Raw genomic sequence first — 27730 nt, forward strand, 5'->3', positions numbered from 1 at the left:
TTTTTTACGTAGCAGCTGCAGGGAAAATGCATCATGACCAGTCTTGATAAAGCCATCATCGGAAAAATCACCGAGAGGCCCGAGAGAGGTCAGAAAGATAAACTTCACAAGAGTTTCCAAAAGGCTGTATACACATATATATATTTTTATATATATATATATATATATAAAAATAAAGCAAAACAAAAAAATAACAATCAGACCGTAGAAATCTTCAATTGACCTGAGATTGACGACTCGTTGTAAAGACATCACCAGCCGCGGGTTTGGTTTCTGGTAACTCCTACAAGAGGGTTCGAGTCTTGGCAGTTTTATCCTTCATTGGCGGGACGCTGGTCGAGAGCCGGAGCTGGGGGGCTGCCGCCGCGGGGGGGTTTTGGGAGCGGGTCTGGCTGCTCCTCGATGATGCTGAACTCATCCAGAGGGAGGGTGGATATCTGGGTGTCGTCGTGGGTGGCTGGGGGGCTGTGAGACACCTGGCAAGAGAAAGGGACAATGCAGAAGGCCAAGCGTATCTTGGGCTGCATCAGAAGGAGCGTGGGCAGCAGGTCAGGGAGGCGACTCTGTCCCTCTGCTCTGTGACACCCCCCTGCAGGGCTGGGCCAGCTCTGGGGTCCCCAGCACAGGACACACATGGACCTGCTGGAGAGGGGCCAGAGGAGCCCCAGAAATGACCCGAGGCTGGAACAGCCCTGCTGGGAGGGCAGGCTGAGAGAGCTGGGGGGTTCAGCTGGAGAAGAGAAGCTCTGGGGAGACCTTAGTGCAGCCTTTCTGTACTTAAAAGGGGCCGATGAGAAAGATGGGGACAGGCTTTTTAGCAGGGCCTGTTGCGATAGGATAAGGGGTGACGGTTTTAAACTAAAGGAGGGGAGATTCAGGCTGGACACGAGGAAGAAATTTTTATACTGAAGGTGGTGAGAGCCTGGCCCAGGCTGCCCAGAGAGGTGGTGGCTGAACCATCCCTGGAGACATCCCAGGCCAGGCTGGACGGGGCTCTGAGCAACCTGAGCTGGTGCAGATGTCCCTGCTCATGGCAGGGGGGCACTGGGGGAGCTGGGGAGGGCCCTTCCAAACCAACCTACTCCATGATTCTATGATAACACAGTGACAATGGCGGATCACCGATGCTCTCAGACACGCCATGCGCCTGCATTCCCTGGGTGTGATCCCGTTGTGTGCTGCTGGACTTACTGTCATTCCCTTATCCTGCTGCTCCTGGGATGGGGATGTCGGGAATAACCTCTCCAGCTCGTTCATATCCAACTGCTTCCCATTCAAGTCCCGGTCATCCCTGTCCCTGCGAGCGGCCCCGTTCAGGACGAGGCCCGTGGCGCTGCGCTGGCTCCTGGGGATCTGCGGGGTTGACAGCTGCTCCTGCACGTTTTTGCACATCAGCAGCCTGAAAAATAAAGAGGCAGGGCCTCAAGGTGAGCAAAGCTGGTATCTCCCTCAATCCCAAGTCTGTGTTATCCCTGTGCTATGTTCCTTCACTCCTTAAATCCCTCCTATAAAGTCACATAGACACCACCTGTGCAATTCCATGCCACAGGATGTGTCCCCTAAGATCTGCGTGGGAAACAGTCCATTATTGCAAAGGTGTTTAGATATAAGGAAGAAATTCTTCCCCACGAGGTGGTGAGACACTGGCACAGGCTGCCCAGAAAAGCTGGGGATGCCCCATCCCTGGCAGTTTTGAAGGCCAGGTTGGACGGGGCTTTGAGCAACCTGATCTGTTTGAAGAGGTCCCTGCTCATGGCAGGGGTGTTGGCACTAGATGATCTTTAAGGTCCCTTCCAACCCAAACCATTCCTTGATTCTATGATGACACTGAGGCTACAAGACCCCTGCGGGGACACCCACATGGCACTAGGGACCACCATCCTTAGCGAGCAACCCCTACCTTCTTCTGTACCCAAACATGAGGAAGAGGACACAGAATATGATGCACGTGACACCGATGTGGATCCCAATGATGATGCCGGTCGTGGAGGTTTTATTGTTCTGCTCGTCCTTCATGCAGTCGCAAGGGGGATTCAGCACTGCCAGAAAAAAAGAGGAGAGGGGGGTCAGTGGTGCTCTTTGCCTCTTGGTCCTCCAGCTTTTGGGGGACCCAGAGCAAAAGCTGGAGCCTGGGCCATGGGCAGGGGAAGAGGATAGCAGTGTGGGGGTCTGGGGGGGTCACCAACGCAGCTCCCCTGCTCCTGGTACCCCAGCAAGGCAGTCCCAGCAAGCACAGGACTGGAAGGTCCATAGAGAGCCAGCCCCGTTACCCAGGCTGCTGTTATCAGATGCAATTAATGAATAAAAACAAGTTGGATGTTAATTTTTGCAAACCCCTGTGTCTGAGGTGAGAGGCGGTCACCAGAGCAGGCTGGTACCTGATGGAAAGCACTGAGCAGGCAGATGCCAACGAGATTAATATTTACTCCAACATAGACAGAGCAGTAATAACTATCTCCGGAAGATATTCCCACTGGAAGGCTTAAAAGGCTTCCAAGATCAGCAAGATGTTTTCTTACACATAGACGAATATGAAAGGTATGATCAGTTCGAGATTCCCTCTAGAGATTTCCCCTTTTCTGCCATGTAATGCAGTGCTCATGCCCTGCAGCCCCTCTTTCCAAAGCCACCTGTCCTCTCTTCCCAGCACCACGGAAGGTCAAAATATCCAAGAGAGCTCCAGGAGAGCAGAGATGCTCGGTGCATCACGTCTCGCTCGAGGACGGCAGCTCTTAGCTTATACACGGGGATGGTGCAAGCCACGTGGCAGGGAAACCACCCTGATCAGCACCAGGTGGTCCCACCCCTGCAAAGTTTTGCTTCATCATTTGTGATGCTGAAAATAAATGAGAGGCTGAAGATGAGATGTGGGGTAGAGCCCCAGGTGTCTGGGGAATCTGTCTGGTCTCACCACCCTGCTGCAAAGTGCTTTTCACAAACTGCCAATGTCCCATCTCACCTGTTCTCTCCACAGTTTCCCTCAAGGACACGAAGCGGACAGTTGAATTTCCATCCCCGTGCTGGTTATAGGCGAGGAGCTTGACTTCATACACCACTGATGCATCTGTTTTGATGGGAGACACAAGAAGGGCATTTCGGGTTTAATCATTAGCGTTTTCTCCCTGAGTGATGCTTATTTAGAAAATGGACACCTTGCCAAATGCACACAAGATGCTGCAAACAAGAACTGGGAAAGCGCCCCAAAAACTCAGGGCAGAGCTGCAGCATCTCTTGTTTAGTAGCCATGCAACCCATCATAGGATCATAGAATCATTTTGGTTGGAAGAGACCCTCAAGATCATCAAGTCCAACCACGAACCTACTCTATCATTAAACCATGTCCCTGAGAACCTCATCTCCGCGTCTGTCCAACCCCTCCAGGGCTGGTGACTCCACCACTGCCCTGGGCAGCCTGTTCCAATGCCCCACAGCCCTTTCTATGAATAAGTTTTTCCAATATCTGATCTAAAACTCTCCTGGCACAACGTGAGGCCGTCAAGCTGTCACCGTACTCACCCAGGTGGGTAATGTTGTACGCCGTGACGTTGCTGGGCAGCAGCACCGGACCCGTGTAATGGGACAGGTGGACCTTGCGGTAATACAGCTTGAAGCCTTCGTGCTGGCCCAGCTTGATGGAGGGTTCCCACGTAGCCTGGACGGTGGTGCTGTTAATGACTTTAATAAAGAGGGATGGTATGGCTGGGACTGCAACAGAGAGAGAAAGACAGTGGGTTGCATGTGCTTTTTGACTCTATGTGATAAAAAATTCCCCGGGAGCCTTTCCCTGTGGTCACTGCACCAAAGAACGTGCTAAAAGAGATTGAGAAAAAAATCAGATCAGACCAGATCCTGGTTTAAACAGCTCTGAACTTCTTCCGGGAGCTGTAATGAGTTTCCAAGGGTTTCCTCTGCTCAGTTCAGCAAGGTAAGAGGCTACTTTTACATTCCGGTTGCAATCTGATGCTCAGCCCCCTCGGGTCAGGGCAAGAATGCAGTGACTTTGGCAATGCATTCCCAAATTCCACTTTTCTGCCCTCACCCTGAGGGTAGCAAGGACCTTTCGGAGTGATTAATCCCCCAGGGAGGAAGGAACCAGAAGGGATGGAGCCGGAGACATCCCTCTTAAAAGCCTGCTAGGTACCTGCGGTGGCTTGCAGGGTGTGCGGGAGCTTGTTCTCCCCATTAGGAGGGAGGTTTGTGACTCTGTGCTGGGGATTTAGGAGAGAATTTGGGCATCTTCGTCCACCAGGATACTTATTGCTCCAGTCAGTGCCCCAAACTCTACCCTCGTTCTCGGGGCGGGGGGGGGGGCGGGTCACAGCCATTTAATCCCCAGGTCCCCAGAAAGCTGCCAGGCCCCATCGCCATCCTGCCCCATCAGCCTGGGTTGAGAGGCAAAGACTTGCAAACCAAAGCCAGTTTTCTTCTGATGCAGATACCTGGGGTTTCCAGAAGTTAATTCTACACAAACCCTGTCCCTGCACAGCACTGGGACACACAGGACCACGTTTCCCCCCAAAAATCCTTCCCCTCTTCTGACCGAACCAGGGCAGAGATGTGTCACAGCAGGACATTTCACTGGTTATTTTTCTCACCTCGTTTCCACAAAACTCCCCAGCACCGGGAGAGAGAAGGGGTTTTGGGTGCTGCTCTACGAGCTCGGCTAAACCCTGCAGCAAAAGCACCGAGCAGAACAACAGCCCTGCTTCTTCAGCAGCCTCCAGGCTTTAAGGCAGAGCTATTTTTCCAATCCCACATGATTACAAGCTCAGAAGTTCCCAAATATAAAGATTGCTGGGCTTGCCTTTGACCGACGCTGCTTTTTGTCTCTTTTTTTCCCCAGAGGGTCTCTAAAGGATGAGCCATGCAAACCCGGCCTTGACAGTGTCCTTTGGCAGAGAGTTCAGCACAACCATTTACTGAGCGATAGTGAAATGTGGCCATGTCAATCTAAGACTGACAAGAGCTAAAAAGGGCATTTCCTCCATTTGATAGCAAAGGCAAAACCCCATAGCACAACCATTTGCCTTTTCCCAGGCACGGAGAGCTCAAGCTTTCCCCCGAGGAGATTTAGGGGAAGGAAAAACATCTCTCCTGGTGAGCCGGAGGGTCTGGGCGACCCTGTCCCTTCCCAAAGTGATGCTCTCCTGCAGGTTCCAGGGCTTTGCTTGAAGCCCACCCAATATACGCAGTAAGAGGAACAAAGCCCTGCTGACTGGTGAGAATCTCCATGGGGATTCAGGAGGAAAGACTCAGCTGTCCTGGGGCAGGACAATGAAATCCCATCCTGCCCGAGTGCTGCCAACGGGAAAAAAAAAAAAAGGGGTTGAAGTACTTTCTTTTTGCTAGGATTTATTCCGATGTGCATTTCATCAATGGGAAGGCCGCGCTAAGCAACTTCTGGGTGCAAAACACAGAGTAATTTCTATTTATACCAGAACATACTATTCTTCCCAAGGCTGCATATTTTTGCAATCCAATTAAATACTCTTTTTTAAAATTTCTAATTTTCCCAGTTCTCTCTAGGGCAAAACTAGGGATTGTCTGGATCCCCCCTCTGAGAAGCTGGACTCTTGCTTCAAGCATCATTTTCCAAATCAAGGGTGAAAACACCACAGAAAGGGAAATCACATTATCCCATGGACAAAGAAACACTGATGTGGGCCATCCTGATTTGCGAAGTTGGCTTTATTTTAGGGTTGCAGAGCCTTACATTTAATAAAAACCACAAGAATCTCTCTCCTTCAAAGCATGGAATATATAGTATTTATTCAAACTTTGAGTATATATATATGTATAATATTGATTATACGTATGCACTCGTAGAATGCATTTGCTGTTTATAACGTTATTACACAAATAAGTGTATACAAATGGAGTATATCTGTGTGTGTGTTTAAATATACGTACACACAGCAGTGTATATGTGCTTCACAGAAGTATATATAAGTATATATAATACGGATCTACTACAAGTGAGGCATCTCCCTCATGCTAAGGGCTGGGATACTTGTTTTCCTCTTCTGTGCTGTTTGGAATTTTCCCCAGGTCATTTCAACTTTCTTCTTGAAGGCGTCTTTAGCCGAAGATGACTAAAGGAACAGTCTTCATCCTAGAGAAATGTCAAAAAGTCCTGGAGAAAATCCTAAAAAGCATTAAAAGACAAGAACAAGGAGTATGTGCTGCTTAATGAAGTGGAGAGAGTTTGAGATTTAAAATACCATGGCATTTGTGAAACGGCATAAAGGAAACGAGTAGGGAGGAGACAGGAGGACCTTTCTAGCAAGAGGTTTATGGAGGACGAGGTTCACTTGGGTGGTTTCTCTACTGCATCTTCCCTTCACCTTTCCATCCAAAATTATCCCCAGCACAAAGAAAGGAGCACCGCACTTCCACAAAGTGTTGGAGGCTTCTGCCAAGCGCATTCATAGAATTATAGAATGTCCTGAGTTGGAAGGGACCCAGAAGGATCATTGAGTCCAACTTCTGTTCCTGCACAGCACAGCCCCAAAATTATAGAATCGTAGAATGTCCTGAGTTGGAAGGGACCCACAAGGACCATCATCTGCATTCTCAGCAGATTCCTGGCCATGAGAAGCTGAGCTCCCCACTCGGAAAGCAGCCCTGCTCCTCAGGACCTTCACCCTACTATGGCTCCAGACAACACCAGCATAACATGGTCACTTAGACCAGTCTCCAGCTGGCAGAGTCACCCGCCGTGTCCTTTCCATGCAAGGCAGGACGCGGCAACGTGGTGACACGGAGGGTCTGGCCACCACAGGGCTTCGCAAACATTTCTGTGCACATCTCACGCACGTCAGGCTGAGCTGGGACGACAACGCCAAGACACGGCATGTCGGGGAAATCCCATCCCTTTCCAAGGCTCTTAGCAAGAGATCCAGGGGCTGCCCAAGCCCAGGGGAACCCCAGCTCTCCTGTGCACCTTGGGAATCATAGAACCATAGAAGAGTTTGGATTGAAGGGACCTTCCCAGCTCCCCCAGTGCCCCCCCTGCCACGAGCAGGGACATCTGCACCAGCTCAGGTTGCTCAGAGCCCCGTCCAGCCTGGCCTGGGATGTCTCCAGGGATGGTTCAGCCACCACCTCTCTGGGCAGCCTGGCACAGGCTCTCACCACCCTCATGTCTAGTGTGAATCTCCCCTCCTTTAGTTTAAAACCATCACCCCCTGTCCTATCGCAACAGGCCCTGCTCAGAAGTCTGTCCCCATCTTTCTTATCGGCCCCTTTTAAGTACGGAAAGGCCACAAGAAGGTCTCCTCGGAGCTTCTCTTCTCCAGCTGAACACCCCGGCTCTCTCAGCCTGCCCTCCCAGCAGAGCTGTCCCAGCCTGGGATCATTTCTGTGGCTCCTCTGAGAAGGCACAGGGTGAAATGGCTTGGTTGTGAGATGAAGCAAATCCGCAGTGAAACCTTAATTTGGTGACAAAAGCCACTGGATCCTCTCCGACCTGCTCTCTCCCCTGGGAGCAGAAGGCAACAGGCACCCAAGTGAAGCAAAGCGAACAAATCAAGGCAGAACTGCAGCTTTTAAATCTCTTTTTATCTTCCTACAAGGCAAACGCGAGCTGGGGTTGAGGGATCTCAACCAGGCCAGTTTGTCCATCCTCAACAGGGAGCTAATTGCTGCATCTTCATTACACAGGACAAACCTTTTTTAAAGGATAGCAGAGCAGGACAATGATGCCTTGAAACTTCAGAGAGCTGGGAAATTTATGATCCCCTTACCGGATATCTAACTATTTCTGTCATGATTGAAGGTAATAATGACAAAAAGTCCTCTCTAGCCTGACCCAGACTTCTGCAGAAACACCAGGCTCTGTGAAGCATGGCTGGCTTCTGGCTCCAGTAGCTGAACTCAGAGCATCGGGTCAAGGAGTTTCAAGTTGGGCTTAGTCCGTCCTTCTGTCTCTAAATTGGAAGGAAAAACAAACTCCAAGGGTGACCGGTTCCCTGCACAGTACCAAGGAAAATAAACTCACAGGGTAATGACCCAGCAGGGCGAGGATTTATTGCCGTTGTGGCTTAAATGCTGTAGTAAACATCTGCAAAAGCTGAAAATGGAATGAGAAAGGGATCCCCCACCTAGAGCCAACACACCCTTTCATTTGATCCTAAATAACATCCTCACACCAAAGGTCCTCTCTGCTGCAAGTTCATAATTTCTGAGTGTTCATGAGAACAATGCAATGCTCCTAAGAAGTTAGTATCAGTATGTGAGATGAGCCAGTATTCAGAGGTGCTGGAGAGGTCCGAGTCTCTAGGAAAACGTTCCTAAAATGCCAGCTCACAGATCACACTGGGGCTGTGGTTTCTGCCTGCTGCCTGTGTCCAAGGGTCCCGCATCAGAGCACCCCCTTTCTTACTGGGGAAGCTAACTGGTGGCCACATCTGGCAGGCCAAGTCAGGGAAAAAAGCCTTGGAGATCACCCTGACTTCCCACTGAGCCAGGAGGCTGCTCCGAGGCTGGGACCTGTAGGTGAGGACAGCTCAGCTCCAGTGTGATTTCTCCAGGGTAAAACAGAAAAAAATTCAAATTCAGAAAAATATTGTACCTATCAAGTCAGAGCTGTGAGTACCAGAGCTGCCTGAGCAGGGAATCTGCATTTAGCAAGCGGTTTAGGAAAAGCCCAGAGCAGCTGTGATGCACGAGACCAGCCAGACTCGCACGCCCCCCCCAACACAACATCAGCTACGTTTGAGGCGATTCTGCACTTAAAGCAATCAGCCCACCCCCATCTAATTATACAAGAGTTTTACAACATCCCAGAGCATGAGGAGGAGTGGGAACGAGGAGCATCAACACCACAGGCTACGTGCCAAAGCTCCCCAGGGTGGGTATCGGGATGAACGGCGCTGCTGCTACGCACAGCGGGTTTCAGCATCTGATGATGGTCCAAGCGCGAAGCGTTCCTTACCTTCTCCCAGCGTGCTCACCACGGTGACTTCTGAGGCTTTGCTGGCACCCCGGGAGGTGTAAGCCTTTATGTAAAAGCTATAGCTGGTGGAGGGCTCTAAATCAGTCACTAGTTGCTGGAAGGTGCTCTTGCTAACAGCCTCCTGATACTCCATCTCTACGGGATCTGAAGTGCAAAGAGAGAGAGAACAGAGCGTCAGGCTTTGCAAGAGGTAAAGAGACTAAACCGATGTTGCAAGTCCTAATTTTGGTCCCTACTGTGGATACGTATCTGCCCACATCATTTTCTGCTTACGTTTCTGTGCGCTCTGCAGAGACCGAAATGGGCAGCAAGATATGACTACACAGCTTCACTCTCCCCACCCTTTTGGCATTTACAGCAGCATTACTGCCTCATCTTTGTCTTTCAGAGACATGGAGATGACGGAGAACATGGGCGGCAGCACTGCCTACTGCCACGCAGACCTGGTTTACCTCCAGGGCCGTGTTGCTAAATTATGGGAAGGCTGGAGATGCTCCGGGCAGCGGGTAGAGCACTGTACCTGCGGCTTTCCGAATGTGCAGCACGTAGCCGATGATCTCCTTGGTGTTCTGCAGAGGTTCTTTCCAAGACACCTGGATGGTGGTTGCAGAGACCGTCTCAGCCTTCACGCTCTGCGGAGGGCCGGGCAGCCCCTCTGCCCACAGGACCGTGAGGCGAGCGCTGGCTTGCGTGGAGCCGGCGCTGTTCTCGGCGATGCACTGGTAGATGGCTTCATCCGCCTGGTTGATCCCGTAGATGGACAGCGTGCTGCGTGGGGACAAGAGAGGGACAAGCATTTCACCAAGCGCTGACCAGCAGACGTCCCTCCCCTCCAGCCACGTACAGCAAAGTCACGGAGATGTAGGAGAGGGGCCAGAGGAGCCACAAAAATGACCCGAGGCTGGAACAGCTCTGCTGGGAGGACAGGCTGAGAGAGCTGGGGTGTTCAGCTGGAGAAGAGAGGCTCTGAGGAGACGTTATTTCGGCCTTTCCGTACTTAAAAGGGGCTGATAAGAAGGATGGGGACAGACTTTTTAGCAGGGCCTGTTGCGATAGGACAGAGGGTGATGGTTTTAAACTAAAGGAGGAGAGATTCACGCTAGACACGAGGAAGAAATGTTTTCCACTGAGGGTGGTGAGACCCTGGCCAAGGTTGCCCAGAGAGGTGGTGGATGCCCCATAGAACACATGAATAGAATAATTTTGGTTGGAAGAAGCCCTCAGGATCATTGATTCCAACTACAACCTAACTCTAGCACTAAACCGTGTCCCTAAATGGCTTTAAACAGAGCAGTACATTTTTTACGCCTTTAATCCTCACCCCAGGTGATGCAGCGCGTCCCTCAGAAGTGGGTCAGGCCTGCATATTGAGCCTCCTGTTCCGTTTTAGAAAGGAATCTCCTGCAATCACAACCGCCTTTGTTTTGCGGGTGCTGTTTTTGATGGAGGATACAGGGTGACCCTGTCACCTCTTACCACCTGATGAAGATGACCCTGCTCATGGCCGGGCTTGGACTGGATGAGCTGTGAAAGCCCCTTCCAACCCACACTCTTCTATTATTCTATGACACGGTCCCCATGCTGGCTCTGACGGCATCCCCCATGCCTCTGTTTCCACAGAAAGCTTCCAGGAAGCTGTGGGTTGGTGATTTTGGGGAAGGAAAAGCCCAGGAGGTGGATGCATCTTCCCCTGGACCCCGTGACTGGGCAGATTGTCCCGAGTTGCAGAGACTGTGGGTCAAGTACAGCCAGATGGGGATACAGGGGATGGGGAACGGAGGATCTGAAGCCCTGAATTCATGAAGATCCCAGCCACGCGGCAGAGAGAGCTCTGTGGCAAGTGCATCCATCCACCCAAACCAGCTTTGACTGGCTTCGTTCCAGTACACACCAGTTGAGACCCATCCAGGCACCGCACACGGTTGCTAAGCCAAGTCTAATCAAGCACAGCCAGAAAGCCCTCTGGTGAGGCTCTAATTGCATTATAGCACATTAGAGCAGTCTTAGGGTAACATTGGGATTAGCTGACTTACCCGGCAGGGTTACAGCCTCAGCTCCTGCTTCTGCATTTTCAGAAACACGATCACCGCAAGCCAAAAGCCAAAGCTTAGGAGCAAGTCACAGGTTTTTGTCTGCAAAACCTCTGAGCGCATTTTTGATGCTGGTGCCTCAACGTTTGCCCTCCCAGGGCAAGCAGAACGGTTCTTCCAGCCTGCGCTCGGGGACCTCCACCCAGGCTCAGGGGCAGGTTTCAGCCTCCAAGATAAAGACAGACACTGGCTACGCTGGTGGAAACCATCCCCAAAGAGAGGGAAAACCAGCGATGTACCAGCTTGTGTACAACCTGAGCAAGTTCAGGGCCAGCCCAAGGGCTGCATCTTTAAAACAACGCCAGTAAATATTGACTCAGAAATACTTGTGCAAGACATTACCTCTATCTTGCCATTCAGCGTGCGAAACAGCTTTTCTTAAGAACATTTGTTAACAAACAAGGACCCATCAATGAAAGCCCTGCTCTCCCCAAGGCTTGCACCCTTCTTCAGAAACCAAGCCAGGAACAAGGCGGTTCAATTTGTGTGGACAAAACACCGCTCACCACTGCCTCTGCTTCCATTTCTGAGCATCACCCATGTGCGCACCATTCTGGATTAATCCCTATTTGTGCATCTGCAGTTCCAGTCCTGTCCAGTCCATTTGAACTGTGGTTTGCTTCTAGCTTGACATGAATGTTTGCGAGACAACGATCCCTACAAGCTTCAGCATCATCTTTCTGGCTTACGCCAAAGCTCGCATGAGATTTTTCGTTGCTATTTTTCTGTAAGAAATTACCTGAGCCTAACCAAATCCGCATCCACTGCATCCTTCTAGGGAAAAGTAAATTATTTTCTTCTCCTGTGGTGAATTCCAGGTGGATTTGGGACTTGACTGCACACGAGTAAATCCCAGGCACCCCTGCTGATGCAAGGGGCACCTCATGGCTTTTTGGGATTCATCATCAAAGCTGCCTTTTATGTAAATGAAAAATTGTACATGGGAAGTCGAAATGATAAATAACTTGCCACTGCCTGCCTGTACGTCAGAACAAAGATTCCTTCTAATTGCAGCAAGATATTGGTCCTCCTATATTAAAATTTATTATTGCTGTTGTTTTAACATTGATATTCGTGCCTTGCAAATTATCAGGGACGTGGTGAGCGAGCAAATGTTTAACAGTCATCTATTTATGTCCTGTGCCTTTGTTTCCTTGGAAACACTGTAAATGGAATATCAAATGTGATGGTTTCAGCTGATACGGTGATTTTAGAGAATCAGCCCTAAGCTCCCCTCATAGCCACTGGGCTCAACGTATCTGATTAAATGGAAGGAGAAAGGCAGAGCCGGGAGGGGGGGACAGGGAGGAAGGACTCGATGTGTGGCTCAACTGTGTCAACAAGGGCTGATTCCTGCGAGGACAGATGGCAGAAGGCAGGATTACGCCGTCCAAAAGCTGTACGCGCAGCTTGGCACAAAGCAGATGTGTGGAAGGAGCAGCGATTCCTTCTGCCCCGTCAATGCCGGGATTATTTCCACCCAGCCGCTGTGCATCTGGGCACCCAGGAGCAGCCCGGTTGGGCTGGCACGCGAGTCGAGAGCAGCGCTAAGCTGCCCAAGAACAAAGTAGCCCAGGAACGATGAGTATGTAGGCTCTGCTACCTCCAAGGGTACTTATTTTCTCAACACGGAGAGAGGAAAAGATGGGGAGGAGGGAAGAGGGGAGCCCGGTTGGAATCAGCCATGCAAGGAGCCTGATGGCAACAGCATGATTGTACAATCATCAAATCATTTTGGTTGGACGCGACCCTCAAGATCGAGTCCAACCGTTAACGCGCCACTGTCACTAACCCGTGTCCCTGAGAACCTCATCTCCACATCTGTTCAACCCCTCCAGGGATGGTGACTCCACCACGTCCCTGGGCAGCCTGTGCCAATGCCCGACAAATGCTGATGCTGGGGCCAAAGTTGTGTCTCTCCTGGGAGGATGAGTGGCTGAGCAAAGCTTATCTTGCGCAACACAGGGGATGTGCTGGATGCCAGCGCTCCTGGAGCAGGACAGCACTTGGCCCCTGGGACCCAGAGCTGGGCAGAGCCTTGGACATCCCAGCTGCCTCTCTGCAGAGGTGCCGGGGCAGCCAGAAATGCTGCCATGCACACTGAAGTCAGAAGAAAAGAAACAAAATAATTTTCTGCAAACTGGACATGGCTTGCTCCAGGCTTTGAAAAGTTCGCTTTCATTGAGATTTCCAAGGCTGCGTTTGGACGTACCAAGCAATAAGAGCCTCGGCCACCCATCACCACGTTATCTGGAACGATGCGCAGGTAATGGGGTCAATAAAACACCTGGATTTTCAGCTGTGTCTATAAACCTGGGTACAGAGCAGAAACCAAGGGTGGAGAAGTTGACGAGCAGAACGCCCGGTATCTAAACACCAGTTTCATGAGAATAAGGGTTTTCTCTGTCTGTCAGTCCCTCTGACACCTGCAGGCAGACTCTAAAGGAGGCTGTGAGCTCCTGCAAGCCCCAGCGTGAGCTCAGAAGGACGCTGGGAGCTGCAACGAGGAGGGCAAGAGCTGGCAGAGAGTGACATGAATCCCAGCATCATCCCAGCTGATACCTCTGCTGTGCATCCCTTTTCATCTTTACTGAGAAATTCTTCCCACCTTCACCCACCGCATCACCCCATGGATGCAGATGATGCAACACCGCAGGGTCAGTGTCTGATCCATCAGCTTTCGCGGGTTTTGCTGCTTTTTGTCGTTTTCTTTTTTTTTTTTTTTTTTTAAGGAAGCTTAAACAAAAGGAAAATATGTAGTTGCTGTGCAAGGAGATGCAGAGCGTCTCTGCGCGTCAACCATCTGAAATATGCGGTGTCCTTTTATTTCTTCCCGTCAACAGGGGGGAAAAAAAAAAATCTGTCACTTTGGGACATCTGCTGTTGGAAAACTTTCCCGCGGGTGCCAGACCGGCAGCGCTGTGAGCACGTCAGACGAGGCGAGATGCCAGAAGGCTTTTTGCTGGTCACCAAAGCCGCTCGGCAAGCCGAGGGCTCCATCACATCCCCGCACAAAGCCCTGACAGGCATTGATGGAAGTGGGGAGAAGAGCCGCCGCAGATTCACACCCGGCTGGAGCTGAAACGAGACGTCTCGGCCGCTCGAAAGCCGCGGTGTTCCCAAGCTGTCTCCTCGTTCAGAGGCAAATCAGGATGAGTGATCTGACTCAGGTCAGGGGTCCGAGCCGGTGACCGGAGATCGGCTTTCCAAAGGCTCCTCTGAAAAAAGTCTGAGAACTGAAGGAAGCCTCTTCATCGCTTCAGCCGCACAAAGAAGAAGAGGGGCCCATCTGGAAGGAGATCAGCCTGCGTGCACACACGGGCACACAAAAGAGGGAGTGTGATGAAATTAATGCGGGGAGCAGGCTGTGGCCAGCATGGAGAGGGTTTTAAGTGCCAGAGAGCCACCAGTGCCACATTCAGATGTCCCATGGCCATGCCCTGCATGTGTCGCAGGTCACGCTGCGCCATCCTGCACCCAACAAACCGCTCTTGGGCTGCCGGTTGGTGCTGCGCTGGAAAGGAACTTTTTTCCCTTCAGTCCCAGTTCTTTGCAGTTTTGCAGAAATGCCCTTTATTTTGAAGGTTGCTTAATACAGGCTGAGAATAAAGTACAAAGCTTGAAGAGTGATACTCACCGGTCCAAGGGGACACTGCAGATCATCCCCAGCCCTCTGTAAACATGTTGTTACACTTCCAGAAACGAAATATCCCGTAGGGTTTCCTAGGTGAAATGCAGCAGAATGAACTCTTTCCGTACAAACTGCTTTATATGGAGGGATGCAGTTTCTGGAGGGATGTTGCTGGTCCCAGTAGGATGCATGGTGCTGTGGGGAACCACCGGTACCAATGAAAGGTCCGTCAGATCTCAGTCTGCAGAGCTGGTGAGGGATGCTGCTCCTTCTCGTGCCCCTGGGAGAGGATGAAGTCCAGCAGGATGGAGATTTGGCTGTACAGCGTGTTTTCTGCAAATGGGATGTTGCAAATGGCTTCGCATTTGCTACACGAGGCTCAGCAGCAGCACCATTTCACCCCAGCTAACGTGGGTTTTGTAGAAAAAAGCTGCCTTGCGAATGACAGGTTGTAGTTTCTCTCGGTTTGGTACCAAAAGGGTTGTCCTGTCCCAAGTGCTTGCGCTAGAATTAAGCAACACAACAAATGCAAGAAAAGCAAAGATGTCCTGAAGTTTGTTTATGGAGGAATATTTTCCCTGATGAACCTTGAGCATTTGTGGCCCTTGAAGTGAGTCATTCCCAGAGCACTAACACATGTGCAAACCAGTGCAGAAGAATTTAAAAAGGAGACAGTTCATAAGCAAAGGTCACTGAGGAAAGCAAATGCCACCTGAGCCCAGGTTCTAACGAAGCCTTTTTCCGGTGGAACAAATGAAGTCTCTTAATTACCATTTTGTAAATAAAATCTTCTTGGAAAATCAATATTTAGAGTCTGCCTTCTCTGAAGATGTTGGCCTTTGTTCCTTGCTATTACAGCAATATAAACCCCACAGTGTGATCTACTTCTAGGCTGAAAATTACCCCCCTGAACCTGACTGGGTCAAAGGAAGAAAAGCAATAAACCTTTCAGAGCAGTAACTCGAGTACTATTTCATGCTTCCTGGTGAATTTTGAAATAATAACCAAGAAAGTATGATTTTACACAAGTCCACAATTAACTCGGCCAGTAACTGCAACCTGCTTTCGCAATGGGCTGGTGATGCCAGGTGGGAATTTTGCTGGAAATGCCCATCGCACCTCTCAGACATTTAGATCGTAATTAATTTGAATCACCCCAGGAACAACACGGACAAAACAGCATCTCTGATCAGCAGAGAGGGATAGACCCTGTGGCTGCTGGACACAGGGATGGCTCCGTCAAAGTCAAAAAGGCTCCATCAGCTTCTCCATCCGAGACTGTGGTCCAGCACAGCATCATCCTGACAGCAACCGGCTCCGTCCCCAACCCGGGGATCGCACGGTGCGATAGCCCCATCGTCAACTCCTTCAGCAGTTTTTATTCACAGCTTTTAATGGAAAACCCCACAATTCCCTACGCCTGAGCCCTCATGCATTTTTCATTAACAATTATCCGCTATCCCAGAACTGCTTTTGATTTTTTTTTTTTTTTTTTGCTAATCATCGATTGGATATTTTGCTCCCACACAGCTGGCATTTTCAAAACATAACCACCACCTCTGGAGAGGGCTCAGCAGAAGGCTGATCTTTAATGCTAATGTGCCCAGAAACCGTCAACACGTCAGGTGATGAGAATTCACATCTGAGGGACCGCGAGGGAGGAGGTATTTATCGGACGCTGCCTGGGAGGCTGATTTTACTGTGCTGAAAGGCTGGAAGTTGCTTAGCAGGTGATGCTCCGATGTCGTACCAGAAGCCACATCCAACCTGTGGTGAATGCAGCCCTGAAGCTGCCGTCCCATCTCAACGACGGTGGGTTTGTGCGGTCCCCTGATCCTGAGGGTTTGCCCTCCTTGGGTTTGCAGTTACCGCATATCAGAGACAACACGGGGCGACTTAGATGCCAAAGGGACCTTCGCAACTTTGTGAAGCAGCAGTTTGATGGATGGGTCTTCCCATCAGCTGAGGAGCAGAGCAGCATCTTGAACACCCCACGTACTGCAGGTCTGGATCTCACTTCTCGCTGTGTTCGTATACAAGAAGGAAGTTGCTCATAAAGACACGTTCTGCAATCAATTAGCACATGATATGATTTGGGATGATTTACTCTTTTTTCTAAAAATCCCTTTGGGGGCATTCAGACCTTTATTGCCATATTAAGCAGAGTTTTAATCCAAATGAATTTTTCTAGGAAACCATGTAATCTAATTAAAAAGCTCGTAGTGCAGTTTAGTAGCTTCATTACTAGTAGATTTGAGATCCATCTTTACACGGACAAATATTTTCCAAGGGCAACAGACTGATAAATCCAAGGCATAATCACAAACTGATTCTGCCTGGAACTAAGGGGGTCACAGCACTTAGTCACACCCATGAGAATGAAACAAAGGACAACTTGAAAAAGCTCAGAGAAAAAAAAAAAAAAAAAACAAACAGCCATTGATTTGTTTCCTCCAATTGATGGAGGACCCAGCTTTGCTGTACCAGCGAGGGCATTTTTCAGACTGACAGCTTTGGAAACCACCAGGAATGGCCACTTGCCTGGAGCTGGGGGTCAGAGTAGACCAATGCTAATGCAAAAGAAGCCAAAAGTTCACCATGGTCAAGTAGGATGGCCCTAGGGCTCAGGTTTACAATGGTGTTACTATAGCCTGAGAAGATGCCACGTGTCAGCTGAGCCTCAGGAACTGGCTGAGCTTCCCCAGCCTGTGCCAGATGCAATGTAATCTGAGCTCACAGCGGAAAAAAATGATGCTAAATTGCATTAAACGACTGCCATAAGAAAACGATTACAGCGGCGTTCACCAAGTCGCAGTTCACATGTGCGTGTAGCGATAGCTCCAGGCACAGGGACCTGGCCAGGAGACACGACCATGACAAAAGATCCTACTTCTACTTTCCTCCAGCAGTGAAGAGCAATGATTTCACAGGCAAGACGTCTGGGCGAGACGCAGAGCGTGAGTTTTGTCCTGGATTTAATGGCTGCTTGTAAAGTCTTTGATCACTTCTGACCTGCCTGGTCAACATAAGGAGATGCACTAATTTCCCTTCTCCCATTTCTTCTCTGTTCATAGAGTAAGGGCAGCCAGGTCTCAGAATCCCACACAATGAGCTAGAAGACCATGAGCCTGCATTAAGCGGTATCTGCACACACAAAGTTCCCTGGAGCTCTAAAAACTTCCAGCTCGGAGAAAACCTCCACTGATTGATATGATTTTATTACAACTCACACCTTATCCTTCATGCAACACACATCCTTCGCTCCTTCATATAACAAACCTTTTAAAAGGCCTCAAACCTGAAGACAAAAAGCCCTATTATATAGAAACTTAGAGAAATAAACCCACTTTTCTCCCCTGAGGAACAAGCCATGGTGCCTGCACAGCACTTCCCAACGGTCTGAACCGAAGGTCCGGACCCTCCAACAAGGTTGGGTAGTTGCATTTCATGAGACACCATTTTTAATACAGATAGCAGTTCTATGACACCACAGAGTACAATTCTCTACCAATAATTCAGGTTTACAACACAGGTACTATTATTTTTCAGTATATTGTTCCATGCTATTTCCATAGAAACTATGTTGTCAACTTGTAATTTTCTCACTAAGTGCATCCCACCACATCATCGCCTCTGTACAAACACCCCCATCCCCTTGCACAAAAATGCAGTTATTCAGTACTCAGCGAAAACACTCTTCCCTGGTGAGATAAAATGCTGAAGTTTAGTGGAAGTCAGCTTCTATGCAAATATTATTTCAAATATATTTGCATTTGCACAGCCAGGCAGGTCACTGTTCGGGGGTTAAAGCATGGAGTGAGTGTGGTCTGTGCCAAGTCCACGGACAACACTTAGTCCTTCCCAAAATACCCAGATGAGGATCAGGACAAAAGTGAAACTTTTGACAGGTTTGTGCATCATCAGTCGAAGTCTAACACTGATGTCCTGGTACAATAAAGCACGAAGCGCTGAATTGTAAGCCTAAAAAATGCAGCTAGTAGGATTGGTGCAGTGTTTTAGTATATCAAAGCCCAAGTTAAATCCACTGACTGGCTTCTTAACATGATCGCCTTCACATCAGCTCTTTGCTAATGCAGAAAGGAAGCCAATATCTCCCCAACTTCCCTTTCAACTAGAGTCCAGATAGTTCAAAATAATGGCTTTTAATTCAAAAGCTGGGCAAGGGGGCATTGCACCAGTCTCTCTGGATCCCTTATGTTCATCTTGGCCTCAAGTGCATCAGCCATTACCCAGCACAACGGGGCTACGGTGACTGCAGGGCTTGCCCGGCTCCCCTGGACGTGCTGCAGACCCCACCGCTCTCTGTCAGCCTTCACCCATCGCTCCAAAATGAACTTCCGCACGCGCCTGCCTCAAATCCGCCGTCTGCGTAAAAGCTGAAGTCTGTATGAGCCGATTTGCTCTTTCATAGAATCACCGAATCATTTTGGTTGGAAGAGACCCTCAGGATCGAGCCCAAACATAACCCAACTCTAGCACTAAACCATGTCCCTGAGAACCTCGTCTAAACGCCTTTTAAACCCCTCTAGGGATGGGACTCCACCACTGCCCTGGGCAGCCTGTTCCAATGCCCGACAACCCTTTCCAGGAAGAATTTTTTCCTAATATCCAACCTAATCCTCCCCTGGCGCAACTTGAGGCAATTTCCTCTTGTCCTATCACTTGCTACTCGGGAGAAGAGACCAACATTCTCCATGCTACAACCTCCTTTCAGGCAGTTGTAGATAGTGATAAGGTCTCCCCTCAGCCTCCTTTTCTTAAGGCTAAACAGCCCCAGTTCCCTCAACCGCTCCTCCCCAAGAGGGAAGGAACAGCATCTTCTGGACCATCAGATAGGTCCTGATGGACCGTCATGTCAGTCCTCCATGTGTCGCAACTCTGGATTGATGCTGGGGAATGGCACAACCCAGCTGTGTGTCTCACACTGCCCTCCACCCCCTCGCTGAAGAGCCAGTGGCCAGCGCAACAGGACTTACCTGTTGTTATTCTTCAGCTTAATGTGGTCGCTGGTCTCCAGGATCTGCCCGTTCCTCAGCCAGGTGATCTGCGGAGGTGGTTCCCCTTGGGCCACGCATGTGAAGATGGCAGTAGTGCCCACGGGCCTGGAAATGGACTGGGGATGCTGCACAAACTCTGCGGGGGCTGCAAGGAGGAAGGAGAGTGAGAAAAGTCGTAATGATCCCACTTTGTCCTGGTACAAAGAGCCTGAACTTCAATAAGCCTTGTCTGCCTGGGAGCATGGGATACTCAGCCAACCCACAGCACAGGCAGCAGGTAACTATGGTTTGGATGGTATATCTGGCTACAAAGAAGATGACACTCCCTTTTTACAAGGAGTCACATAGAAAAGACAAGGGGTGATAGGTACAAGTTATTCCTGACGAGACTCCAATTGGACACTAGAGGAAAATTTTTCACGATGAGAACAACCAGCCACTGGAATAATCTCCCCAGGGAAGTGGTGGATTCCCCAACATCGGCCAGTTTTAAGATTCAGCTGGACAGGGTCCTGGGCCAGCTTGTCTAGACCGTGCTCTTGCCAAGGAAGGTTGGACCAGATGATCCTTGTGGTCCCTCCCAGCCTGGTATTCCGTGATTCTCTGATTCAATGCTGCAATTTGGTGGCTGTCTGGAGAGCAGAGGCGGGTCCTGCAGGGTTCAGGCGAACAGCATTAAGGTCTAAGCCCCTTCACATCACATCTCCCCAGTGAAAGCAACCTTAAGGCTGCAAAATAATCCATATCTGAGAAAGGTTATTTAAAAACGCATCCTGCCTGTTCGGGGAGCAGGCTGGGAGGTCAGAACCTCTGGTGGTTTGCACATACATCAAACGGAAAGTGTTATGAACCCTTCGTAGTGCGTGGCACCACGTGGGGCCATCACCCAGCAGAAATGAGCCCTCTGCTATGGAGATGTGCAAAAATCAGCACATGCTGACAGTACGAAGAGCGGTGGGGAAGGAAGGCTGCAGCTCCATGCGGCAACTATTGTATTTGCGGTTGGGGAGATCTGCTGTTTCATCGACGGCAGAGCTACAGCTTCGCCCAAAGGACCCGTATGCCATCAGCAAACGGCTCGCAAATGGAAAGCAGTGTATACAGCGTACAGTTTGCATACAGCAACCTGGAAGGTTGTTCCTTCCCAAGTAAATACCAGATTTGCTGCAGACTCTCCTGGTAGCAATAGATCAAGGAGCCTTTTTTACCCCAGATCTGCACCTGGGACCCTTGGGGTCCTGCCAAGCCTGGCAGAAGGCTCCACCATGGCTGTAGCTGCTGACCACCTCATAACCAAGTGTTTTCACCTTTAACTGTAACACTTTTAAACACAAAGTGATTTCCCTCCTTGCAGCAGCTCAAAATAGATTTAAAATCATTTATCAGAATAAACCAGCCTATCAGCCCACAGAAAGCAGGGCCTGAAAGACACTGCCAAATAGGCTGAGTTTATTCAAGCAGTTACGCTTCAAAGGGCAGAGTGATAAATATACTCCATGTTGCTGCTGAAACCTAAAATCAGGTGGAACCGGCAGCCGCCGCAATGAAGACAAACAGAGGAGAGGCTTGGGCCCGTAATGAATTTACCAACTAGCGTCACATAAGGGATGGCTGGTGTTGAATTTCTCCGACAAAAGCAAGATTACCCAGGGAGACACACTTGGTGCCACTCGCTGGCATCTTCCAAAGAGGGGGCTTGGTGGGCTCAGAGATGCTGGGATGGGAGAAAGGAGCAAATTGATCCATGAAAATGTCTTGAGGGGTGGTCAGGCTATGAAAGTCCTGAACCTTGTGGTTCATGGCCAAAAAACCCCCTCGGGGTTTGCTGCAGGAGCTGTGCCAGGGCAGAGCATCGCTACGGCTGCAGAGAGGCCAAAGTGCAGGGCAAGGTGCGTGTGTGTAAGAGCAAAGTCATGCACGTTATAAGTCCTGCAAGCAGAAAGACACAGAAATTCATTGCAGAGCCCGTCTACCTTGAAGGAGCCCCCTTTTGCATTTTTAATATACAAAGGGAAGCACAGCATTGCAGGTCTGACTTACGTTTGCAGGGTGTCTGCTGGCAGAGTTTATTGTCAAGCCACTTCTGCTGGCACTTGGCTCTCTTAACGAACCTGATCTCAGCAACCTAACGAACCCGTGTTTTCAGGACCTCTTGCTAAACTTCCCCAGGTGCCAATCGATCCCTTGTCCTTCTTTTTCCCACCTACATTTTTTCCTCCCCTCTAGACTCGTAAATTAAAATAAAATTCAGGATGGGTTCAATAAAAGTTGGAAGCATGGATACATGGGGAAAAACCCCTCTTTCCTGCAGTGAACGGTCCTTTTGTGGTGTACAATGAGAGCATCAGAGACTTGATTTTCAAGAATTCCTTAAGCTCCTGCCCCCCACTTTGTGCTGGCGCAGATTTGCAGGAGCAATTATTTTGCAAGGGGCTGTGCGTCTCCCTGCTTTCACCTGGGCTCACGAGTTACACAAGTCATACTCGCAGGTGCAAACCCACGATGTCAAGGAAGGGCCCAGATGCCTTCCAGCTCCTTGTCGCAGCTTCATTAAAGATCTGGCCACTTTGCTTCACCAAACCTCAAACCCGCTGTTTGTTCCAGCAGAAACAAAGTTTAAATAAGGAAAGAAGCATCCGGTGTAACCCTTCTGGAATCCCCGGCTCTCCTTATCCTCATTAGCCTATATCAAGAGGGACTAATTGGGGCCGTGTCGTGTGGGGACTCGGGGTAACGAAGGTGCAGCTGCAGCCATGGGCTCGGTGCCAGTGATGCTATTCAGGACCCCAGTCCCTCGGGTTCCTCAGGCCCCTGGTTCCCCTCTGCCATCCCTCCTCTTTGCTGTCTCGCTAAACACAATCGGATCAAAACCCTGTTTAACTTGCTTAAAGTCTCTAGGGAGCAGGTGGCCACTCCTTCCAACGGCTCCTGGCTTGTGCTGAGCTGTCCCTGCTCGGTGGCATCTCTTGCTGCAAGACATGGGATGTGCCGCTGCTGTTCCTGCTGCTCCTGGCTCTCTTCAGGCGTTGCTCTGTCCTGTTCAGGTCTCACCCTCCTTTTTTTTGGCACAAAAGGTGCAGCCCAGGCTGCAGCAGAAACCCCTGGAGTTAAAAGGCTCCTTGTCCCCATTACCTGCTTCCAACAGCATCAGAGAAAGGATATAGAATCCTTTTGGTTGGAAAAGATGCTCGAGATCATCAAGTCCAACCATTAACTCAACACTATCACTAAACCATGTCCCTGAGAACCTCATCTTTGCATCATTTAAACCCCTCCAGGGATGGTGACTCCAGCACTGCCCTGGGCAGCCTGTTCCAATGCCCGGCAGCCCTTTCTGGGAAGAAATTGTTCCTAAAATCCAGTCTAAGCCTCCCCTGGTGCAACTTGAGGCCATTTCCTCTCGTCCTGTCACTTGTTACGTGGGAGAAGAGATCAACATCCTCCATGGTCCAACCTCTTTTCAGGTAGTTGTAGACAGCAAGGTCTCCAGCACCTCAATGTCCTTCTTGTAGTGAGAGGCCCAAAAGTGAACCCGGGATTCGAGATGCCATAGTCCGGGTGCCACCAGGGTCTTACCACGGGGACAGACATGGACCAGGCTGTACCTGAGCTGGTGTTTGTACCAGTGTCCCCAGATAGGGTGTCCCTCATCATACATAACTAGCAGAGCATCTTGTCAGGGCTCATCTCGCCCTGCACAGAGGCACAGTGGCCTGAACACCTCTCCCCCTTCCACCCTACGTGCCAAAATGCCATCACAGGTGGTGCAAGGAAGCATCTCTCATTCCTCCGTGAAGATCTAAGTTAATGAATATCACCATTCAGAGCAGGGAATTCAAACCTGGTGAGGAGGAGCCAGCAGGATCCAGCCCTGGCTTGTGTAGGATGAAGAAACTAGAGCGTTGATTATTCAGGACTTAACGGGAGGGAGGAGATCATGCAGTTTTAATGAATATTTAAAGGCGTGACATTGGTATCAAAAAGCAATAACGCTTAATACCACCCCCAGAATCGTTAATGAAGTGCTTCAATAGCTTCTGCTGTGCTCAACAAACTGTGATGGCACAAAGATGCACTGTAACAGCGCGTTGTCACAGGGGACATCTCAGCTCAGTGATGACCGGCCACCAGTGTGTCCCCTGAGGTAACAGGAGCTTTGCTGCCCTTGCCGTGAGTGAGGTGTGGGGCTTATTGCAGCACCCGAAAACTCACAGAGAAGAGGACGGGGGAGCATGGACAGCCAATCGACTGGTGCCAGGCGAATCCTTTCCCTTTGCTCCTCAGTACGAAGCCGTTGTTAATTCTCAAGTAGCCAGAGTGGCACGAGGAGAGAAGGAGGCGCGGGTGAGGAGAAGGAAGAAAAACATCGAAACAACAAAACCTCATAAATTAGGCTACCAGAATGTAGAATAAGGGTATAAAGGAGAAGACAGGTCAACAGGCAAGCCAGTCAAGCACAGCATCAGATGACAGGAGATTTAAGACAAAGAACTGCTGCCCACTTGGGTTCTCTCTGATGACTGTGGGGGATGCCCAGATGCCTATGTGAGTAAATATTTAAAGTTGTAGAGCTGGTGGGGGCCAAAGATGGGAACCACGTTTGTGTCCCCTGGGAAACAGGCAGAGAGCTCTCAAGAAGGTTGCCATGGAGGTTGTCCATCAGCCATCTTGTTCCACAGAACATGTCCCACTGCTGTGGAGCTCCGGCTTGCATCTTGCTGGGACAAGAAGTTCATGATACCCACTGATGGCCGATGGACAACCTCCTCGAGAGCCTGTTTCCCAGGGGACGTGAGCCACCGGCATGCTTCTGAGGGGCTCAGGCACCCTGACTCCCACCAGCATCCCAACACACTAGATCCAAGTCCCACCTGTCCCCTGAGAAGTATTGATAAAACGTGGGCAGGAAGGGGACTGTTCCATGGGGCACACTGACCCACGTATATATGACCTACATCTAAGCCTGACAATATTCAAGAAGTAATTGGACAATGTCCCCAGACACAGGGTGTGAATTTTGGGGTTGTCCTATGCAGGGTCAGGAGCTGGGACTCGATGATCCTTGCGGCTGCCTTCCAACCCAAGACATTCTGCAATTCTATGACATAGCACGTACTGAAGCTGGTCTTGCAGCATGAATTTAGGTTTAGGGCAAAACTTTAGACAAACCAAGTACCACAGAGCCAAGCCTAAAACACAGCAACCGCGACACATCTGGGGCTGAATTCAAGCCCGCAGCCAAGGCTGGCAACGCCAGCAAGCAAGAACGCTGGAAGGAACATCAGGAAACACAGCAGTGGCCGGATCTGCTGGACCAAGGAGCGCTGCCCGGTTCTGCCAGCAGAAAGCAAGGCGAACAAGGCAGTCATTGTCAGCAGAGCCTTCCAAAACACATCCCTACGATGGGTACTCATTTATGAGATGGGATCTCATTTTTCTGCATAGCTTGCAGGAGGAAATGAAGCGTGGAGCAGAGAACACTGGTCACCATCTGGCCATTCACAGCCCATCAGTTTGTTATGACACCAAACACATAATAAAGCACAAAAGCTTGCACAGGAGGTAGAGAGAAAGCACTTTGATATATATTTTTTTCTTTTTTTTTTTTTTTCTTGCCACCAAAGCCTGCTCTTCCCTTGCACCACACGCACACCCTCCGTTTCAGCCGATGACACATTCAGCCCTTCGACAACTCCCCCCGTGAGACTTCCATTTGCAGCCCCAGCACAAAGCAATATTCAAATGGCTGTGCCGGGGATCTGAAGAGAAAAATGGAAAGTTTCTTGTGGGAGAACCTTTACAAAAGAGATCAAAGGAGCCTAAATGGCCAGGGGAGGGCAGGGAGGGAGGGAGGGAATGGGGGATCAACGCCTTCTCCTCTGAAGGGAGGAGGAATTCCCAGGAAGATAATAAGACGGCGTTAGATGATCTGAAGGAGACCCTGCAACGCAAAAGAATGTTATTGCTGGAGAAAGAGCAGAGCCCGGCACCGGGACCCCTCTGCTGTGGTGGGGACAAGGACCGGTGCTGGCAGTGGGAGGGTGGACGTGGTCTATGTCCCAGCCTCCTGCTAACTTCTTGCCTTATGACAGGAAACATCACCTTTTCTCCCCCACTTTCACACCTATAAAACGTGCCTCCTTCAAAAGAGGCTGGGGCAAGTTAATTTGTGCCTCCAGGCACTCCAAGGGCTCTTGCGTAAAGGTGCGAGTACCTGGCCTGGTATCGTCCTAGCCCTGTGCTAACTTCTTCTCCAACTAGGCTTTTGATAGCCCGCTCTTAGCTTTTCTTCTCTTTAGAGATGTAATTTGCATTGCTGACATCTTGACAAAGATAAAAACCCCACAGTCTGCCATGTCAGTCATTATCGGTGTTTTCCTCACAGACAAACCTGAACAGCAATCACTTGTACCTCTCAGGTGGAAAATCCAGGCAAAAAAAAGAGATTCGGAGGAAGGAAAAGCTGCTTCCAGAGGGAGGGTGAGCAAACCTGGGATGAGTCCAGCTGCCTGGCCACCGTCTGCCACGAGGTTCCCTGGGGCAAGACAGCCCCAAGAAAAACACGAAACGTTTTACGGATGGGCAAAAGGGGTTGGGGTCCTGGACGCTGCGGCTCATGTCTAAGGGCTACACCAATGACACGCTCCACACCGCTGCCAACTTCTCTGCTGATGCTGAACGCTGGAACACCCCCCTCCCGCAGCGAGGCTGGGCTCCCACGGCCCTCTGAGCACCATTTCAGGGAAAAAATTCTCATCTCGGTTCCCCGGGTGAAAACCCACAGTGAATCTACCCCAGCGCTAGACCAGCTGCTCAGGAGCTGATGTTCAAATCTCCAAAGAGACTGAAAACTGCCCATCTGTAGCGATGACAAGTTGTGCTACCTTTCCCCTTCTCATCCCATTGCTAACAGGAGCAGCCAACAGTGTCCAATAACTGTATTTTTACAACTTCATAGATTTTCCAAGCAAATTCTCTTGGCTCTGCCCACCTGCCTCTTGTACATCAGCTTTGGGTTTAGACCTCTGCTACCCACACCATGTCCTGCAGCAGCTCTAAAGGGTTTGTATCAGTACGGCGAGGTTGTTCTTAATGCCCGGGTTGGTATTTCTTAATAAGGGGACTTGTAATTGTGCCAGGGACCGCGGCTGCTGCACAAGCCATGCAGTGCCGGGTCACCACCAGCGACAAAGGGACCCATCAGGTGAGCATCAGGGCTGGAGCGGGGCACTTTCCCCATCACCAGCATAAAAGGTTCAATTAGCTCACTCCGGCAAGAGACGTATAATTTTAGATTCAGGATATCATCAGTCAATAGTTAATGAGTGAACTGATGAGAGCGCGAGATGCTTTAAGTGGACGAGCTTGAAGAGGAGGTGAGTGCCTGCAATCAGGGGGGATTAGTGCCATTCAGAGCACGCTGCCAGCTGGGTTTGACTTCTGCAACCCTTCTCCGACTCCCCTCACCATGGAGACTGGTTGCACGGAGCACGTGGAGGGGATTTGTTTGGTTTCTTGAGTGCTGATCTCTACTCCGGGCTGGATCGCCCTTCACAAGCGGCATTTCGGGACTGTTGTGGTGGGGAAGGGGAGCAACCTGCAACTCCTGGGCATGGTCCCCAAAGGGGGCTTCACTCACATCATGGCAAGGGGCTCAGATGCAGTGTCAAGTGCTAAAGAAAACAGTTTTGCTGACTTTTTGGAAATGGCTTTAGATTTACTTAAGCCATTTCAATTGGAGAGCAATACTCTAAGTGACATCCACTGGGTATCACTGTAGGAACGATATCTACCATGCGGAGGGGTCAACATGAGAACAGTGCCCATGTACCCATATCAATAAGGACCGTGCAGGGGTGAAAGATGAATTTGGCCAATTAATTCAGCCCAGGTTTTCTACTGAGATGTACAAGTACAGTAACAAGCAACAACCAGTGCCCGCTAAGCCAAATAAACGCCTGTGGTGGAGTAGGAAACCACTGCAACCTGTGCAGCTGACGCCTCAGTTGAACTGAGTTCACTGGTTGCCACTGAC

At 50.1% G+C, this 27730-nt stretch overlaps 1 protein-coding gene across 1 annotated transcript in view; it reads right to left on the reverse strand.

The window, feature by feature from the left end:
* Positions 1–311: 311 nt before the first annotated feature.
* Positions 312–27730, reverse strand: part of IGDCC3 (immunoglobulin superfamily DCC subclass member 3) — a 103697-nt gene continuing 76278 nt past the window's right edge. The window contains exons 7-14 of the mRNA XM_065641337.1: positions 19675–19840; positions 9477–9724; positions 8936–9100; positions 3517–3705; positions 2960–3064; positions 1901–2039; positions 1192–1399; positions 312–476 (exon numbers count right to left, since the gene is read on the reverse strand). Of these exons, the coding sequence (XP_065497409.1) occupies positions 312–476; positions 1192–1399; positions 1901–2039; positions 2960–3064; positions 3517–3705; positions 8936–9100; positions 9477–9724; positions 19675–19840 (1385 nt within the window). The remainder of the gene's footprint in view (positions 477–1191; positions 1400–1900; positions 2040–2959; positions 3065–3516; positions 3706–8935; positions 9101–9476; positions 9725–19674; positions 19841–27730) is intronic.

Source organism: Caloenas nicobarica, chromosome 10, assembly GCF_036013445.1.
Source record: "Caloenas nicobarica isolate bCalNic1 chromosome 10, bCalNic1.hap1, whole genome shotgun sequence".
In the NCBI taxonomy this organism is placed as follows: domain Eukaryota; kingdom Metazoa; phylum Chordata; class Aves; order Columbiformes; family Columbidae; genus Caloenas; species Caloenas nicobarica.